The sequence below is a fragment of the Echeneis naucrates genome, chromosome 10 (assembly GCF_900963305.1).
Source record: "Echeneis naucrates chromosome 10, fEcheNa1.1, whole genome shotgun sequence".
NCBI classification, from domain to species: Eukaryota; Metazoa; Chordata; class Actinopteri; order Carangiformes; family Echeneidae; genus Echeneis; species Echeneis naucrates.
The window spans coordinates 11615824-11635390 of NC_042520.1; the positions used below are offsets into that span (position 1 = coordinate 11615824).

Genomic DNA, 19567 nt, shown 5'->3' on the forward strand with positions numbered 1-19567 from the left:
AATTTATCTGGCTAAGAAAACTCACATTTGTTTAACAATAACATAATTCTTTTATTATCGTATTGACAAATTAACTGGCCAATAGTTGTTACTGCTCAAGTTATCGAAATATTTAATATAACTGTTAATATAACAAGACGGCTTGACGTTTGTTCTCATCCACCTGTTATAATTTCTATATTATTAATGCAAGTGCCGTCTAAATTATATACACAACGTAGTGTTCTTCTGCTCAGCTACGTGTAAAGTGTGCATCATATTAACATCATAAGCATCTTTTTGTGTTACAATAGAAGTTTCGAATATTGTCACATTATTATTTTATCATCACTCACACAAGCGCGTGAATTTTCTGAATACTCCCATATCTGTTTTTCGTCCGTACGCAAAGCAGCAAAACGAGCGAACCCCTGAGTAGACCCCGCCCCACAGGGTGTTGATGGGCGGGGCCTGTTCCCATTTGGGAGGATGGTGGAGATGAGGGATGAAATGAGGTCAGGAAAGCTCCTGATACGCGATAATGTTGGTGCACACACGGTCTTCATTAGACCGTTCACATACGGAGGACAAATGAGAGCCACAGTGCTCTGACAGTAGAAGGTTTTGGATGGTGGACATCAGGATCGGACCCTCCACATAAACAGGCGATCAGCTGAGCTATGATTGGACCTCCAACGAGGGAAACAAAGCAATAATCCACACTTGGTACAACGCACAGAAACAGTTTATTACATAACCGGCTTTACTGGGCTGACAAGCAGCCAGTGAGCGGTGACAGCCGCTGGTGCAGCAAAGACCTGCATAAGCGACATTCAGCAACACGGATGCATACAGGTCAGACACAACACAATCAAACACAAATTATCCAAATCATGACAAGAAAGAAGTCAGAAAACACTACTTAATTGGAAATTAATGACCAGCGCATAATGGTTTTTGACTTTTTAGTCCACATAGCACAAAAAAATCCTCATGCACATTTCCTAACTTTAAATCCTTATCCTAAAAATTCTTCTAGATAATTTACTGATAATTAAAAATGGTCCAACTATGATTGTCCCCCATGTGTGCCACCAGGAGGCAGTAGACGATAACGTGTCCCAAAATGATTAAGTCATTGTTGAGCCATTTGGTTGAGGACAGGTGGACTCAGAAGTCTACACAGTTATAACACGTTTTCAAATACTTCATACAGCAAGAAGATAATTGAACATCCAGTGAGGGAGGGAAGAGTAAGTGCACAAGGTAATTTTTTTTATGCATTGTATATATTTTTAAACCAGATTTAAGTACTGGACATGGCAAGATGGGGATAAGGAGTAAGCACATTTTCAATGAAGCCTCTTCCCTATTTAAAAGAAAAAGAAACGAAAAATACTTTATTCAGACATTTATCTTGCAAGTAGATGATTTAGTGCTGAACGTTGTTAGCAGTCGTTACCTGTATGAAACATTTTTATGAGAAGAAGCTGTACAGATAGGAGAATCCAACGATCCCAATGATGGCACAGCATAATGTAATCATCATCTTTTTCTGTCGATGGAAAGCAGAAGAGACAGTTGTAAGATGACCACTTTTATTCATGAATCTACACATAAAGCAGCCAATACCATGTAATTATTCACTTCACCAGACAGAGTGGTTTTAGGAAATGACTGAGTAAAAGGAGAACAGAGGATCAGAGAGGTTAGTGTGCGTCTGTGTGCGTTTTTGCGCGTGTGAGAGGAAAGGTCAAAAGAAAAACTTACCATCTGTCACGTGTGCACCAAGTCTTTAAAAGGCTGCACTATACAACACAGTGGTTAACATGCTGTATCACCAATATCCTGACAACAGCATCCAATGAAAATAAAACACATTTACAAAGATCCTCCATAAAATGGTCTCATGGAAAAGGTCAAATAATCACGTTATGCCACTCAGAACAGGAATAAGGGAAGACAAGTATGAGATATCAATAACACAATAAGCTTTTAAAAAACATAAAATCTTTAATTTCCATTAAAATCATTGGCACTTAAGTTAGACATCTTCATGTTCAAGCTATTTTCTTTCTTCTCTAACTGCAGAAGAAAAAGGCTTCAACAGAAACATAAGGAGTGAACAATAGTAGACAGAAATCAAAAGGTCAAGCTGGTGGGGGGGGGGGGGGGCTCTCTCGCATTCAAGTGCCCCCACAGTAAATGCACAGCATCTGATAGTCCTTGTATGCACATCAAGAATCACCTGCTTTAATTCCCTCATTAAAGCCACACGGTGACAATATATGCACTGTGGTTCAATAAACTGTAGGGTTCACACATTGTTCCTACCAAGAAAAAAAAAAGGCCTAGTGAAATTTTGTGACCAACTGAAGTTAGACGCCAGTTTATTAGATATATAGTAAAATGAATTCAGTCCAACACAACAGGCCGGATATTAGTTATGTCTTCAATTGGTAATGGAATTTTCAATTAGTAAACTCAAAGTAGAAAAACAAACAAACAAAAAAAACATCTCTGGGTCAAAGTCATACTTTGTGGCATTGATGAATTGTGTTGTTTTATACTGACAATATTTAGTCCTCCCAATTTAGTGATGGCAGACAGATGTTAAAACAGCCACAATCTACAGCCTCTAAAATGTCAGTTAAGGTTAACCAACATCTTCCTCAAGCTATTTTCCCAAAGGAGACAATTCTCACGTTTCTAAACCTGGGTTCTGTTAGTATTGTTTTAGACTTCATTAGTTTCATTTTGTGATATCTAATAAACTGGCTGGCTCTTTGTTAAAGTAGATATATAATGATTGATGTAGCATATATGCATCTCACAGTGATTAAGGGCCTCCAGCAAATGAGACCATTTCTTTCTGCCCGACTTCATTCAAAGCATTCAATAAATACAATAACCTCCTTGGCTCCTGTTGGAAACAAGCTAAGTCACTTGTGTTACTATTGGTCTCTTTTTTCATCATCTTGTATTAAAACAAAGCAATTTGCATTTACAGTATTTAAAAAAGTGCAAGATTATCAACAAGATAATCATGTCTTCATACGCAAGACTGTTATTCACCTGATCATCTGAGTTTAATTAGAGAAATTTGGCATTTTGTGATGTGTGCTGCAACTCTTCCAAACAAAGACAATCTCATTACAGTGAAGATACAGTAGCTAGCTTTTCAATCGCAACATGTGTCAAGGCTCATGAAGGCACAAAATAAAGATGAGAGGTGGTGTGTTTCTAGAGGGCTTCAAAATGATTGGATTCGCTGGAGGGTAAAATTAAGACTGCCAGGCTCACTCTTTGGCGATGGATGGTGAACAATCAAACGTTCAGTGACACGTGAAATATGATCAGTTATCTTCAATTCCCTTTTTCCCTCCGCAGGTACAATAGTTACTGTACCTCATGTCAGTTTCACCTCATTTCCTCATTTAGAGCAGAGCATCCATAAATTGTCTGAACTGCCTTGGGTAGTCAAACAAACCCACACAGACCAAGAACGATGTTTTAGATTAAAAGGGTAAATGCATTTCAAAGGTCAAATGTAAATTTTTAATGCTCCCAAATCCTGTAGCTTCCCTTTTTTGCAGCTCTATAACACCAAACCTTCCTCTACTGTTTAAAAGCTCTCTTGGTGCAGTTTAAAGTTATCTGTGGGTGAAAAGATATTATATCTATACAAACTGACAAATATCAGTCAATTCTTTGGCAGGCCAGCTGGTGGAGGGTAAACTGGAGTGGATGATAAATAAACAGATGATGGAAGCAGCACGGTGGTCCTGCTATAGGATGAGGGTGGATGACGATGAAGAGGATGAAAACAGCTACAGGGCAGACTGCACCAACAACCATCATCTTCTACAGAGAGACACAAAGGGAGAGAAGCTTAAATGACGAGGTGCATGGGAATCGAAATGAGCCCATAGGCCAGCCACCACTTTAAACTCAACACTAGCAGTGCTTTGTTTGCTGAGAAATGACCAGAGGCAATTACAAGAATAAGAGGAAACAACACACGCCCAAGAGAACTTCAAATACACACCCCAAGTAAGCCCTCTGGATAGAAACACACACACACCTCTTGGTTAAGGACGTGGAAACACTTTTCCAAAGCATACACTTTACCCACATCCATTGTGCGACTACAGCAGTCATTTACTCCAGAGCTACTCACCTTTAGCTCTCTTTTTACTCAGTTAGCTCATCAGCTTGCCTTCAGTCCCACTGACAATCCAATAATGAGAGCTAGTAAGGCCAGCAAGATCACCACAACCACCACTATTATCACCGTTTTCTGTTGGAAATAACCAAGTGCATACATTACAATCAAGACATAAATAGATCTGATTTATGCGTATGTGCAATATGCAGTACTGTTTACCATATAGTCTAGTTTTTTTTAAACAGGAGAATATTTATATGCAGACAATGTCAAGTGTATATTCTCATTCATCCAGGTCATGTCCGGCCAACAATGGATTAAAAGCAACTGGACATTTGTCGAAGAAGACGTTTCGCTTCTTATCCAAGGGGCTTCAACAGTCTGGCGAGTTCTCACTAGTCTGAAATGGTGGTACCAGAAATCGTGAACCCTTTTTGCAGCTTGGTATCCACCCAAATTCTCTCTTCAAGTGTTGTTGAAGTCTGATGAACCAGTTTTCTTTTGGCACAATAATGTTGACTTTGTATTACCGTGTCAACGCAAAAATTATTTTCACATTAGATGAAAAAGCCAGAAGCTAACATTTATAAATATCCAAAGACCAAAGCAGCATACATAGACACACTGTAAACAGAAATAAAGTTAAGGATAAAGCTGAGTTAAGAGAAAGAACTGGGAGAAAAAGAGTGAAGTGAAAAAAAAACATGCAAATATGTGTATTTGTGTGTGGTTGTTTTGGAAAGTCTCGTGGGCCTGGGAGTCTGGGGATTGTGTTGATTCAGTTTTTTTTTTTTGTGGTTTTGAAAGCTCAGGGAGCCACAGGCCACAGGGTGGAGTCTCAGGGTCAGAGCAGTTAGGACGGTTAGGGATCATCACAGGCAACAAGGTGAAAATAAAGGTCTTGATGATGATGGGGATGGTTTTCAAGTTTCAGGCAGGTTTCCCAAAAGCATTCTTGAATTGAAGCTTCTTAAACTTTTTATGTACTAACTAGTTGCTAGGGCCACAATGGTGGAAGCAATTAAATGCCATCTGCAATTTCGAAATTCATGACTGAAAATTTTTACTTTGTTGAAATGATCAAGATAAAACACAATTTCACACAAATTTATATCAGCTCTTTCCAAAGGAAGAAAAAAAATAGCTTTTGGGAAACCAGACTGTTGTTCCTAAATATAGTCACTCACACGGCGAGCCTCTTGCTGAAACTTTGCAGCTTTCTTAGTGTCTGCTACAGCCCTCTCCACAAAGCCCACTGATTGGTCCATGTTGCTCTCTATCCTGTCAATCATTCCACCCTAACATGGGGTGTGGTGTCACAGGTGGCGAAAAGTAACAGAAGAAAATAAGTAGAACAACAGTGTGAGAGAGAGAAAGAGAAACGCACAGAAACAGCTGTGTGCGATCGTGGGATGCAGTGAAGGAGTGTTATTAGTCTGCATATACTGCAGTTTATAGGTGTCAAGAAGTGAAACAAACCTCCTAGAAAATAAGGAGGAAAAGAATATTACACAGCAAAGTGGGCCAACTGTTGGCTGAACTACTTTACCTTGCGTGCTTTGGTCTGGTACCTGACAGCTTTTTTGGTTTGCTCCTTAGCCACTGTTATGTGGTCCACTGACTTAGATACATTCTGCTCTATGTTGTTCAGAATGTCACCCTGAAAAACAAACAACAATCAGAATGATACAGAGCAATCCTTCAACAAGTGGAACAAAAATGGTCGAAGACTTTACTGCTACACAAGTGAAAATGTTCAGACAGCTTCAACAATTGTGTTTTTATTACTAGGGTACAAACAGGGTGCAGACCTCTCCCAGATAAAGACGGGAAATAAAACAAGAGTTTCCTGGGAACACACAACACAAGCAGTGCACTGGCTCTTACCTCAAACAAGCCTTTCCCTCAGAAAGCATGATGCAAGTAGCAAGAAATGTGCGGTTATAGTTGTATACTAATGTGAGCATACACATACACATGCATGACTGATCAACAGTAGGTGTGATTTGGATGTTAAGTCTGCTCTGTTGTTGATTATGATACTTCATCAGTACATCTTACATCTTAGTACTTTCAGGCAGATGTCATCTGTGATAGGTGATGAGATGGAGGTGGCAGTGGCAGAGGAAAGTAAAGAATGGTGTAAGATGGGCATAGAGCTGGAAAGGAGGAAACAGAGACAGATGCAGATTGATGGTCGGATGACAGCAGAGTTGGAAAGATAAATAAATTTCAAAAAGCGCTCAAGAGTTTAATACAGTGGAGGTTAAAAGACAAAGCCATGAAAAGGAATTCCGGATGAGGGCAAAGAGTGAGCAAATGAATGAAGTAGGTGGGCAGTTCCTGTAGTGACTGATAGGAAGAGTAGTGGAGCGTACCTGGCTCTCCACCAGCATGGCAATGTCTACAAACATGTCATGCAGCTCCTTGATGCTGCTTTCCAGGCGGACAATGTCTTTATGTCTGGATTCAATCTCACTCAGGGCTTGTTTGGAGATTCCAGAGTCCACAATCTATATACGGAGGAACATTTTAGAAGAAACAGAGACATGCACACACAAATATCTCAATTTTGGCATCCCTTCTAATGCCCTCCTTGATGACATTACATGACATGACATGATATAATATGATATGATGCACAATACTGATATTGTCGATATCAGATATGCTGATATTTAACAATTGATTTGGCTTAAAACCAAAACCATTATTTTACCTCTGTGTTGGCCAACTGGAAAATGCTTTAAGCTTTAAACACAAAGCTTAAAATTATGTAATAAGCATTGTTGAGGCAGAAATACATTTCTAGGACATTTCATTGCAATTGCTTTTTTTTTTTTTAAGAATCCTCATTTGGCTGTGATATGAATAAAATCAAAGTTGGAGGACTCTGAGTGACTTCCAGCGCAACAAAGTCAAGAAAGGCTAAGCAGAGCTATTGCATTTTGAGTTTCACTGCAAAACTGGCGACTTTTTCTCAGCATGGGCAACATGAGCCGGCTCAAGGCAAAGTGGTTGTATACACATACATACCCCTGCAGTAAACACAGCAGCATTGCCACTCTCCAACATCTCCTCAAGTTCTTCATCTGTTGTTGCTTTTCCAGCTAGAAAAAAAAAAAAAAAAAGAAAATGAAAAAAAAAAAACCTTGCAGGATTAGCCCCCTATTACATGACTGTGAATGTGGGTGTCACTTACTGATTTCTAGCTGTCTCTGAATACGTCCTTTACTCCTCTCCCTGAAGTCCACCTGGGCCTCATTATACTTTGTCATGACCTCCACAAACTTCCTAGACAGCACTGCATGCTGGAAGACAACAGGAGACGTACCATTACCACAGGTGTGATGTTTTACTGTCTTTTTCTGGTTCATACACAAATATGCACAATTGTTAAAAAAGCTTTGATTCAAGCCTAATTTTTGAAGTTCATATGAACTGGACAATGAAAACCCTAACCCTTACATTCAGGCTAAGAACAATTTGCTACAAAACATTTGTTGTCCAAAGGTCACCTGAAACTTAAGACTCACAAATCATCTACCTGAGATTTACGTATCCGCATGTCAGCTGACACCCTTTCCTGCTCCTCAGACTCCAGATTCCTCTCAATGGCTGGGAATCAAACCAATATAATGATGTATGATTGAACTTGAAATCATTAACAGCACACCATTGTGTCAAAATGGGAGAAAGACTTACTCTTGAGTTTGTTTCTTGCATTGTTGGCCATCTTCTTAATGTCATTGGTGATTGCCTCCAGGTCTTCTTGCGTTTCTAAGCAGGAAGAAAATTTGCAATGAACAACTGAGAATGTTGAATTACAAATAAAATCCTACTTATTGCTTTTTAAAATGTAATAACATGACTGACATTTTCATATCAGCACTTTCCTTAATGTTGCCTTAAAAAATAATGCTCTTAAAACCCAGTCTGAATGACTGGTATGTAAGTATGGAATGGGAAAATGGGAATTAATTGCATCTTGGAAAGGAGAGACATTAGTAAGGACTGAGGTTAGGTCAGAAAAATAGGCTTAATACGATCATATGCAAGTAGGGCAGAAAAACACCTCTAGAGGGGAAGGAAAAAGCACAAGGACAGGAAGGAAAGCTGTGTGTTGTATATTACTCTGATCTGAGGTGGGAGCAGACAGGATAACTGAGTAAAGCTTTTTGACTTCGGCCACATTTTCATCAATTTTATCAATACTGCTCCTGATGTCCTCAATCTGAAACACACATGAAAAATACAAAATGACATAAACGTGCAAAAATAGCAATACAAAAAAAAACAAAAAACAAACAACAAACAATATTGAGGCACAGGTAGTAATACTCACCTGAGAGAAGAACTCGTCCATGAAGGCTGCATTGTCCACAGCTATTTCCACCTCATCATCATCTTGATCACATGTCTGACAAAATAAAAAGGTGCAGACTATCAGTCAAGCAGCTGTGGATCCAGAAAGCCTATTAAGGGTATTAGATGTTTCTCTGCAGATCATTAACGCTTCAGGATTGAAGGTTCATTTAGATGGTCATTGTGTTCACCACAGTAACACAAAAACAGCTTGGTCCCTTCATTGCTATTTATGCCCTTCATCTATTGTTGCATTCCATTTTATTTTTCATTTTGCTTTTAAACCCTCTATTGTTAAAACAGTAACATTAGCACGTATATTTACATTTCTAGATCATCTTAATGCCTATGTTTATATTTTACAAGCATGCATCGTTAAAATGATTTTAGTTTGCTTGTCTTATATTGTGTTATAACTGGAGAATAAAACGTTAAGTATTATTTTTTGGGGCATTTTGTGCCTTTATTTTGAGTGTTAAGTGGCGGAGACACCATCACAAAAGTGGGAGAGAAAGAACCAGGGACAATGCGACAATGAGCCAACCACGCTAACCACTCAACCACCTGCGCCGCCATAACTGAAGATTACATTTGTGAGTTAATCTCCTGAATGTTTCAGCCAGATTCGAAGACGTCCCCTCGATCATAATACCTCCGGGCTGGAGCTTAAAAATGCACTGCTTCCCTGAAAATCATTTGTCATCAGAGAGGTAAAAAATAAATAATGCTAAACACCATAATTATACCATGAGCCACCACTGAAGGGCGTACTGATGAAATTGCTTCCTGGTTAATACCTCTGTTTGACACATCCACAAGGAATATTGGTCAGACTCAAATCCGCCTAGAGCCAATGTATCTAGCAGAAAAGTTAACTCTGCTGATGTCATAAATATGTCACAAGACAGTCAGTAAACACAAGGCAGCGTAGCTCTGTTGGCCATCAAGAACTCAGTGCTGCTAGTGAATATTTACATAGGAAAGGAAGGCAAGAGTCCTGGAACTGAACCTGTTTTCATTTGACTTCCCTGGTTGAAATACTATTACTACCGGGCTGTAATAGTGTACAGCTGAAAAACTATTGACAAGAAATGAAAAGAGGACAATATTCTGCATTTGTTCCCGTCCTTTGAATTACTTCTGCATTTAAAGTCGTGTTTATGTACACCATAATCTCAACACATAGCAGTTTGTCGCTCTGGTGTGTAAAAGGTGACAGAGTCGGAAGTCTAACTTGACTTTCCTGGACAAAGTCATGCGTCCTTTCCTGAATCCATCTGGATCAAAGCCAAAGCAGGGAGCATGTTGGCCGACACACCTGCCAAAGCAAAGCCCAGCTGTGTCATACCAACTGAACAGGAATAACACCTAATTTACACTATAGCAGGAAAGATATTCTTTGAAATGTGACATAGTGACGAAATGGCAGTTTCTCAGAGGACATAGTTGTATCATGCTTTGTCCCACATAAAGTTTAAATCTTTTGTATTTTAAATGTCATTTTATGATAAGTAAAACAAGTAAACAGTCACATTTAAGTTTCCGGAACTGTCTATCGTTGGGCATTTTGGCTTGAAAAATATATCAAAGTCCTTTAAGGCGGGCTGCCTTAAAGAACTTTGATATATGCTACATTTATTTAATTGATGATTTTGGTTGCCTTCAACAAGCCATTCTAGAATATAACATTTTTACATTTTAGTAGCAACATGGGTGAAAAGAAAACTCAGTCACAGCCCTATTGGGCAGTTCTAGGTTGTCTTTAACCTTTCGCCCCTCATCTAAAATTTGACTTGCAAATGGAGTCTTGGCTATTTGGTCCAGCCTGCTGTAACAAACAACGCACTGAACACTCACAATGACACACTGCTTGTTTTTGAATTACACGCTGAGTTAGTCATCAAACGCACCGCTCAGCCACACGTATTATGCTCTCTCACACAGCATTTCTGCAGTAAGGAGATAAGAACAGCACGCACTTCCTTCCACTGTCTCTCATTCAGCAAAAAGAAGGTGAAAGGGCCTGATGTTTGCAACAATAGACACACACACAAACACACACACTTATTTTCCATGTAAAAACTGTTTAATAATGACTCACAATCAGAGGCAGTTTCAACCAAAAGGTAATTCATAACACGATAACCTCACTCAGCATCTGATCAGTGCACAGGGGTTGGAAGTGATGTAACGCATAGTGTGCACGTTTATCATCAGTTGTGGTTGTGAAAACGCAGCATGAGATAAGCAATGTTTGTGTTCTGGTAAGAGTGGACTGACATTAAGCATTTTATGCTTCTTTGTGATTCCAGTGTTGAAGGTAAAGTAACACACACATCTCATCATCCTTTTTGAAAAATAAATATACAAATTTTGAACAAAGTAGATCTAATGACACTTTGGGCAGCTGAGCCAAAATGTTGACTGACTGAAGCAGCAAATTAAATTTGCATTGATAAAAATGTGTTAATGTCATGCTTAGCTACATAAAGACGGTGAAAACATTACTAAACACACTGGATACCATTTTCATCAATGTTACCAACTACGTGAATGATGGAAATGTCACTCATGATGCAGGCTTATTTCATTCTGATTGATTTATTGCACTAATGCTGGATAAAAATATTAACCGTTTGTCAGGTTGCATTATGCGTCTAAACAAAGCAATGACTGAACAGAGGTTTTACACTGCGGCAGATGTTCCGCTTCACAAATGCAACTACTTATCAATGTGAGTGGCTCTCTTAACACACAATTTGTTTGGTGCCCAGCTTGGGAGACTGTTTTGCTCTGATCATTTTCGAGGCCCAGATCAAATACGAAAGTAAACTGTGAACAAACCCATGGACAGAGAAATAAAGCACCAAAAAGACACGTTCGCAAACAAGTACACACAACCGATAAGTCCAAGAGCACCAATAAAAAAATAAATAAATGAAACACTCAAGAAAGCCTTATGAGTCAAAATCATACACAAAACTATGTGGACATAACAGCCATGACACCAACCACAGCCCATGTTGAATGTCCAACCCCCAAGCTCACTCATCTTTCCCATGACTCCGTCATCTTCAAGAAACTGGAAGGTGATAAATTGGTAGACTTTGTCTCTGAAGATCATAAATAATATGATAGTGCCAGGTCTGAGCAGCAGACATTCAAGGTTGAGACTAAGCTGAGCTGAAATAACTGTAACCTGTTCGCTTCCAGAGTTCCAAGTTTGTGGATTGATCTGTTAGCCAATAAAAAGTAATCAGCAACTATTTCAGTCATCAGTTCATTGTTCAGTCATTCAAAAAAAGAAAAAAGGAAAAGAAAAGAAAAGCAGCTTACCTTTCACAATTTATCTTATTCTCCACGAGGGTTGCCTCCATTACTTGGAAAAATGTCATTATTTAAGTAAAGTGAATATGCTGGTGTTTTTGTGATTTGTTATAGGCCAACCTACAAATTTTAGCAAAATATTCAGCTGATGAATGATTTGAGTGTGAAAATATTTTTGTGTTGCAGACCTGTGTAGTAGTTTCTCCCACTGATTTAGACGGTAAGCCACAAACTATCACAATAGGACAGGAGGCTGGGGTCAGATTTACAGCAACATGTCAACAGAAGCCAAAATACTCCACGGGGATCTGCGTTAATGCAATGGGGAAATCTAACAAGGGACTTTAAATCCCTATGTGCCACAGAAGCCGTGTTATTAGTGTTACAATTTCCCTCAGTCAGTGTGCTGATATCTGAGCCATGTGACAAAGGAAGGTAACACAATTGCCCACCACAGTGGTACCTTCAGGGAAACTGTACACTGTGCTATGAGGGAAACAAAAAGGTTGAATAACTAAATCCTGCTATCACATTGGCATCGCCCTTGAATCTGAATATAAGTTATGTTCACTTTCTATAATCTATTTCTTTTAATTCAGTCAGTGAAATGGCAAATAATAATGAAAAATGTTGATCAAAAGGGCCTTTTGTTCTACCCGTAGTTGAAAACTCAAAGAAAAGGTAACATATCTCCACAGGAGAGGAGCTGGAACCTGACAATATTTGGGATTGTCTCACTGTTTTAAAATGACCAAGACAATTAACCAATTACAAAAACTGTCCAATTCGGTAATTAATGGACGAACAGCAGGAGCTTTACTGAATAGTCACGTGATATTTGTCAAGAATTGTTGCCAACTAAGCTACTCTTGGTAACAATTGGCTGGAGCACGCAAACGGCATTCAAGGAGCTTATAGGGCAGTTTTCAGCATGAATTGTCATGTCAAACTACAGTCCTGGTTTTCTCTTACTTGTCTTCCCCAACCTGCTCTTAGTCAACAGTGTCTCAGATGACGCGATCACATAAGTGGCACGAGCCCACATGAACAAATGACCCTTGCACACGGCAAACACGAGCTTAATTACAATCAGAAAGTTAAACATTAGAAAGTTAACACAAGTTGGAACATAAAGGGAGCAGGTAAGTGCTATAGAACCAAAATGGTAAAAAGAAAAAAAAAAAAAAACTGAGTTTGGATGGAAGCTGCCGTTACAATAGAGCGGTGACTTGAAGAAGAAGTTTTACAGATGTTAACAGATGAACCAGCCTCCTGACAAACGTGTTGTGTATTCAAGTTGAAGTTGCTATCTGTACTTCTTTCCTCTGAAAAGAAGCCAGCTGTGTGAGATACAAACGCCTGGGGTGTGGGTGTGTGTACGTGTGTTCGTCTGTGTTGGTTGGGGGGGGGGGGCGCAATACAGACACTTTAAACACAGTAAATATTTGGCCAGCAGTTTCAGGTAGCTATAGCAACATATCCCGACTCTGGTTGCAATAGGACCAAGGCCTCACCTGCAGTGGGCGTAAAGGGAATTTAGTTACTCAGATATGAATGGGAAAAAAAGATTAATAACAATGATACCTCTGTGTTGCAAATAAGTACAGTTTCAATGCAGCTCTAGTAGTGAATGTGTGAGTTCATGTTTTCTCTAATGATCAATACTTTCATTGCTTTGTCACGTTGTTCTCAAAATATCAGATAATTGTCCAATATTTAAAAAGGCCCAAGGGGACAACTTCCAATTTCCTGTTTTGTTTTAGCGCGCCAACGTATCATAAAAGGCATCTAATTTCGACTGACAAAGACAAAAAGAAAAAGAAAGCCAGCGGCAGTCACGTGTGAGAAGCTGAAAGAAAAGGATATTGAATGTGTGATTTTCTGTCAAAAAGCAAAATGAATAACGGACTTAACATTTCTGGTTTAGTGGTGAGTGGATCCCTGTAGCACTGCCAAAGCTGAATGAAACCACGACCAAGCTTTTATCACATTTTAAGAAGCAAAAGGTCTGAGCAACATCTTACACACACAACTTAAAATCAGATACAGTTAATGCAATCAAACTAATTGCAATTGCACTACATTGGCGTGAATACCTGAGTTCATATCAGATCAGTCAGATTACACATAAAGGCTGTACATAGAGACAATATCTAAATACATTTCATCGGCCTTCCAAACTGCAGTCTCTCTACATCCATGTCATCACTCTGTACCACAATCAATAATGTGGTCAGACTTAACAACAGGTGGAAACACTGGAAAATGTTTCAACTCATCTTCTTGTGCTTTAATATATTTTCTTTTTTTTTTTTTTTTTTTCCAAATCCTGTTCAAAGCCACAGAAGACAGCAGAGCAAACTTCACATTTCCTGGATAAAACTTACCGCTTTAAGTTGCTCCAATCGGTCCTTCATCTTTCAATCGAATAAATCGACACTTCAAACCAAGGCGATGAGAACAATGTTGTGTAAAAATGTCTTAAAAACGTTATCAGAAACTCCTTTTGGTCCTCAGCCAGCTGGCAGGCTAGCTGTCCAACACAGCCCCACCGCCAGTTACAGATTATTTAACTCCCCCAAAGTCTTGGCAGAGATGTCTTCAGAAACAGACTTTATCTGAAAACAGGAGTCTTTCCGTGGTTTTTCCATACAATATGGCTGCTGGGTTAAGAGCCACTGTTTTTCCTTTGCTAAATCCCCTGGCCCGGGGATTAAAACAACAGTTGTGTGGAGCAGTTTAATCTCTCTCCGCCGCTGGACGCCAGTAATCGCTCTAAAACGCATTTTGCTGCTGCGCGCATGCGCGGACAGAGCCCTGTCCGGTAAGGATGAAGCCACGCCCTGAGCCACCTGCGGCAGTGATGCATTCAGGTGAAGTGGGGAAAATTAATTTCATTAACGACTGAATTATGTGAATTTTGGGATATTAGTACTTCATCGGATACTATTGAGAGGAGGAAAGTAAGTGGCCAAAGAAAGTGTAGCAACTCGAGAACAATTTTTAGATATATTCGTTTTAGTTGAGTATTTCTTTTTTGTTTATTTTTTACTTTTGCTCCTCGCCAGGCAAATGTCATATTCCAAATGTTTTCACAGACACTATATCATCCTGATACTTTTAGTCACTTTGCAGAAAAAAACTTTGCAAGATATAAAATTAACATTTTTGAAATATATTCAGGTTCTGAGGGTGAAAGTGAAAGATGAAAAGTAGCAGTGTGAAGCACATTTTAAAGCAACGACGTTCACTTATAAGATTCTAATTATTATTAGCTTTACTTATTTAACTCGTTTAGGGTTAGGGTTAGGATTAAGGCAAAATTTAAAATAAGCAAATGACCAAGTTCTTTCTTCTTGGCAATTTAAAGAAAAAAGAAACATCAACTAGAAAAACTGTGTCATCAAATAAGGGAAAGGATGTGATGTGATGTGATGTGATGGGTAGGGAAATTACGGATTAACCATTTTAATACTTTAAATGAACTTTAAATGAATACTTTAAAGTGAAGTTAAAGAAATGTATTTTATGAATATATGTCGTATTTGAGCCTAATGAAAAATATGTCCAGTTAAATGCCTGGAGATAGTAATGAGGTGTATTGGTCTGAACTTCAGGTAAATCTGATATTCCCAGCCGGGTTTCACTGATCAGGGTTTATCACAGCTGGTGGTTGACTGTAAACTGCTTGTCGTCTCCTGAGGGGGATTTATGGAGGCAAACGGCCTATCTGACTGAACATATTAAGACCTCCACAGTAACCATCGCGTGAGGAAGGAACACGTCACGCGAAAAAAACATTATGTAATCCTGACGGGACCGTTTTCCGTGCTGTCAGCAAAAGATCACGAACGACATCTGGTGGCCAATTAGTGTTGAGCAGCTAGTGCTGCGTTTGGAAAAAGCTCTGGAAAAAGCTTTTCATCTCTTTAGCTACTAAAGCTCTGTCATTGTGCCCGATGACACGGCCGGATTGACCAGTTAGGGGCCCCTTATTGTCTCCTCTCCGCCACATCACGCCGTCATCCCTAAGTCCCCATTAAAGTGCATGTCTCTGCTGTTGTGTTTACAAAGACCAGTTTTTCAAGGCCAGGCCAAGGCTCTAGGGCACTATATGTGCACAGCCAAAGGTATGCATCTTTCAAAAAAATCACATCCTTGCCCTAGAAATTGAAGGACATTTACTGGTTTATATACACAGGTCCCTTCACACACACTGCAGTTTAGCAAATTAGCAAAGCCCATTCACATGTAATGAAGCAGCAGTTGGGGCCCCGGTGCAGTTGCCCACGTTAAGCCAGCCTGCTGTTGCCTTTAGTTTGATCTTATCAGGAAACAAATGTTCTGTGATAAATCAACTTCCATGGAACTCTAAAAACATGTTTATGTGCACCAGATTTCAGAAAATACAGCTCAGCACAGATTTGTGCCAATGAGCATACTGTGGTTCCTGACCAATATTATATTAGGAATTGTTGAAATCTTTATGGCAAAAGGGATTTACTTTGTGGAGCAAAGTTCAAATATGTAATTGGTGTATGAGGTATGCTAATTGATGGTGTCACAGCCTGGCAGGACAACACTCAGAGCATTCAGTGTGTCTCCTTCCATGAAGATCTTACTGGTGTTCCTTTCAATTCAAATAGTACCTCTGATTTCAGACTCTGCCGTTCAGAGAAATAAAAAACAAATACATGTTATATTGAGAATGTTTTTATTCAAAGTTTACTCCCCTTAGTGCTTCCAGTACACCGTACTACAGCATTATGTGAGCTGGGTAAGTGCAGTGGAGGGTGCTCGACGATGAAGAGTAGCACGTTGCCATGCCAACGACAACACTAGGATGGGGTGTGTCTTATACAGTGAAATTATAACCACAACTTTTCCACCGAGTTTTTTTCCTAAGTTTTAAAACAAACAGAAAAATTCAAAAATAAAAAATCTGAAAAGGGATTTTACAGTAAAGGGGGCAAGACTCCAACAAATTCCTTTCCACGGTTGGGAGGGAGAGGGAAAATTCAGGTAACAGGTTAGAGGTCATCTTCTTCATCTGGGAGTGCTGTTTGTGATGCAACCTGGAGGTAGCGCAACAAGATAAATCAGTTTGCACATGCTTCCCTCAAGCAAAGCCACTAGATTGGAAATTGACAAATACAACAACACAGAACATAGAGACTCTACAGGCATACTCACTTGAAGCTCTTCCTCATACTTAGCGGCAAGGGTTGGGTCCATTTGGACCTCTGGGGGAGCGAGGGCAGGCATTGCCACAAATTCCAGGTTAGGATCACCAATCAACTTCCTTGCTAGCCACAGGAAAGGCTTCTCAAAGTTATAGTTACTCTTGGCAGAAATGTCGTAGTACTGGAAGTAGAATGGTGTACATCCGTTAGAAATTATTCAAACCAAACCATTCATGGAGGTGGATACATAATAGCTTTGGGAGCAGTATTTACCTGCAGGTTCTTCTTGCGGTGAAAGACAATGCTCTTGGCTTTGACTTTCCTGTCTTTGATGTCGACCTTGTTGCCACAGAGGACGATGGGAATGTTCTCACAGACACGGACCAAGTCACGATGCCAGTTGGGCACGTTCTTATAGGTGACTCGAGAGGTTACATCAAACATGATGATGGCACACTGAGCTGTGGACACAATAGTTGTTTGGAGTGGATAGGAAGGGGGGGAGGAGAAAAAAAAAAAAAACAGTGAGGAGGGGGGGGGTGCCATTTAAATGTTACTGACTTCAAAACTGAATAGACTTCTCGATTAACTGTTGCATGTTAAGGGAAATGAAATGGCACCTTGAATGTAGTAGCCATCCCTCAGGCCTCCAAACTTCTCCTGACCAGCTGTGTCCCACACATTGTACTTGATGGCTCCTCTGTTAGTGTGGAACACCAGCGGGTGCACCTCTACTCCCAGGGTAGCTAGAGTCACAAGTAAACACAAGTGAGAAAGAGAAAAAGTTTGAAAAAAATTATATGAACTTGTTAATACAAACAGCCTTGGTTCATTTGTGACCTAGATTCATGTTACTTTGGACATTTTGACATTGTAAATTCAACTTCTGTGTTCCCTGATGGACAACCCCTGCCACTACCTCAGCATTTCTGCAGTCTACTTAGTTGTTTCTCAGCCAATAACTCAACCCAGAGGGCTCAGCGGGTGTCTACAGCTAAGGTTTTGGTCCAGAGGCCACTAGTGAATATCTGAGCCTGATAAAGACTGACACATAATGGTTCGGTGTAAATGGCCAAGCATCAGTGGAGTTTGTGTTAACTCCTCACGCATCATCTTTAACATGTGGCATCATTCATGTCACAACACAGATGTACTCACCAACATATTTCTTCTCAAACTCTCCTGTGATGTGCCTCTTCACAAAAGTCGTTTTCCCAGTGCCTCCATCCCCTACTAACACCAGCTATGAGCAAGCACAGTTAGTTTAGACTGGTTGATACTGGTTTGGCAGAGCAAGCCAAGCTCTGACAAATATCTTCCTCCACACTTTAAATACAGATGAACAACTTTTAAGCGATGCTTCAGAGTAAAACTCTTACCTTAAACACCGCCACCGGTATACACTGTGCCATTGAGTCCGCCGTGGTTGCGATTTTTCTAAGTGGAAGAAAACAAGGCGGGATGGTTAGCACGTTTTCCATCCTCCCTCCTTCCTATCGGCTAAGTTACACAGCCAGCCGTGCGCTGGGCTAGCCGTGTTAGCAACTAGCTCATCCGATACCGATCTAAGATAAGTTAAAAGACGCGGCAAAAATCTGTCGTTTGTTGTTTTTTTTGGCGATTTTAAAAGTGGTGCACTTTACATCCGGGAGCTAAATTCCTCACCTAGTTCTAGCATTTTCTGTGTGCCAACGGTCCGACACGTTACCATGTCACGTTGACGTTATGCTAACACCTGAATGCGTTTTTAGGTCAGTAAAAACTGGAAAATATGCGCATCGCTGTTCGGTGAAAATGGTTTAACAGACATCTGGCTCGATCCCGAAAACACGTTTCAAGGCTAATGGTGGCTAGCTAGCTAAGAGGCTAGCCAACATTAGTTTGAGTGCGCCATACGACGCGAGACCGCACTTTTTCTTGTTCGACTGGAACAATCGGACCGGGAGAGCCGACCAATGTGTTCCTCGGCGGCCCCGAGCTAAACACGGACCAAAGTTCACAGGCTGAGCTGATCCCGGAGAGCCACGTCTGGATATGCCCGCAATAATAGACACACTTGACGGGAGGAATGAAGCGGATCTGAAGAACAAAGCGGTGGGATGCGGGAGAGCTGAGCTCGCTGCCCTCGTTAGCCTCGTTAGCCAGCACGGCATGAAGCCATTCTTTCCAACGAGCTAACGGCTAACTTAGCTGCGAGTTAACACAAGAGAAATCAATGGCCTAGTCTGACTGCTGCCGCCTCACCGAGCAGCACATAAAGGCGCCACACGGACCCAAACCAGGGCGCCAAGTTTGGGACTGTTTTCGCCGTCTTGTCCCCCAAACACAAACTTAAAGTCGGGGATGGCCCAAAACGAGAAAAAGAAAATAGACTTACCGGTGCTACTGCCAAGAGAGGAAAGAGTAAATGGCTGCGTTCGCGGGAGATTCGGCGTGGACTATGAGTCAGTTTCCGCCCTTATCATGTGACCATGGCAGCGGTTAAAAAAAAAAAAAAAAAAAAAAGTACTTGAGTTTAGTGTTCACTGAGCATGATTCAGCAGTG

At 40.3% G+C, this 19567-nt stretch overlaps 2 protein-coding genes across 7 annotated transcripts; both read right to left on the minus strand.

The window, feature by feature from the left end:
* Positions 1-727: 727 nt before the first annotated feature.
* stx3b (syntaxin 3b) lies at positions 728-14606 on the minus strand. 6 transcript variants are annotated; one of them, XM_029512732.1, is made up of 11 exons: positions 14227-14606; positions 8493-8567; positions 8282-8381; positions 7853-7927; positions 7695-7765; positions 7350-7458; positions 7184-7257; positions 6526-6660; positions 5697-5807; positions 1442-1534; positions 728-1348 (listed from the first exon to the last, which is right to left on the minus strand). In XM_029512732.1, exons 1-10 carry the CDS (start codon positions 14254-14256, stop codon positions 1457-1459), a joined length of 858 nt encoding a protein of 285 aa, XP_029368592.1. In that variant the 5' UTR covers positions 14257-14606; the 3' UTR covers positions 728-1348; positions 1442-1456. The 6 variants fall into 6 exon arrangements, with proteins under 6 accessions (XP_029368592.1, XP_029368595.1, XP_029368591.1 ...); XM_029512730.1 differs by lacking the exons at positions 728-1348; positions 1442-1534 and adding exons at positions 1968-3843; positions 4160-4279; XM_029512735.1 differs by lacking the exon at positions 5697-5807 and adding an exon at positions 5335-5445 and having other exon boundaries at positions 728-1534.
* A 1930-nt stretch (positions 14607-16536) lies between these two features.
* On the minus strand, positions 16537-19494 carry ran (RAN, member RAS oncogene family). The gene is made up of 7 exons (XM_029512984.1): positions 19400-19494; positions 18402-18459; positions 18181-18265; positions 17643-17768; positions 17296-17483; positions 17033-17203; positions 16537-16914 (listed from the first exon to the last, which is right to left on the minus strand). Exons 2-7 carry the CDS (start codon positions 18432-18434, stop codon positions 16870-16872), a joined length of 648 nt encoding a protein of 215 aa, XP_029368844.1. The 5' UTR covers positions 18435-18459; positions 19400-19494; the 3' UTR covers positions 16537-16869.
* Between the last annotated feature and the right edge of the window lie 73 nt (positions 19495-19567).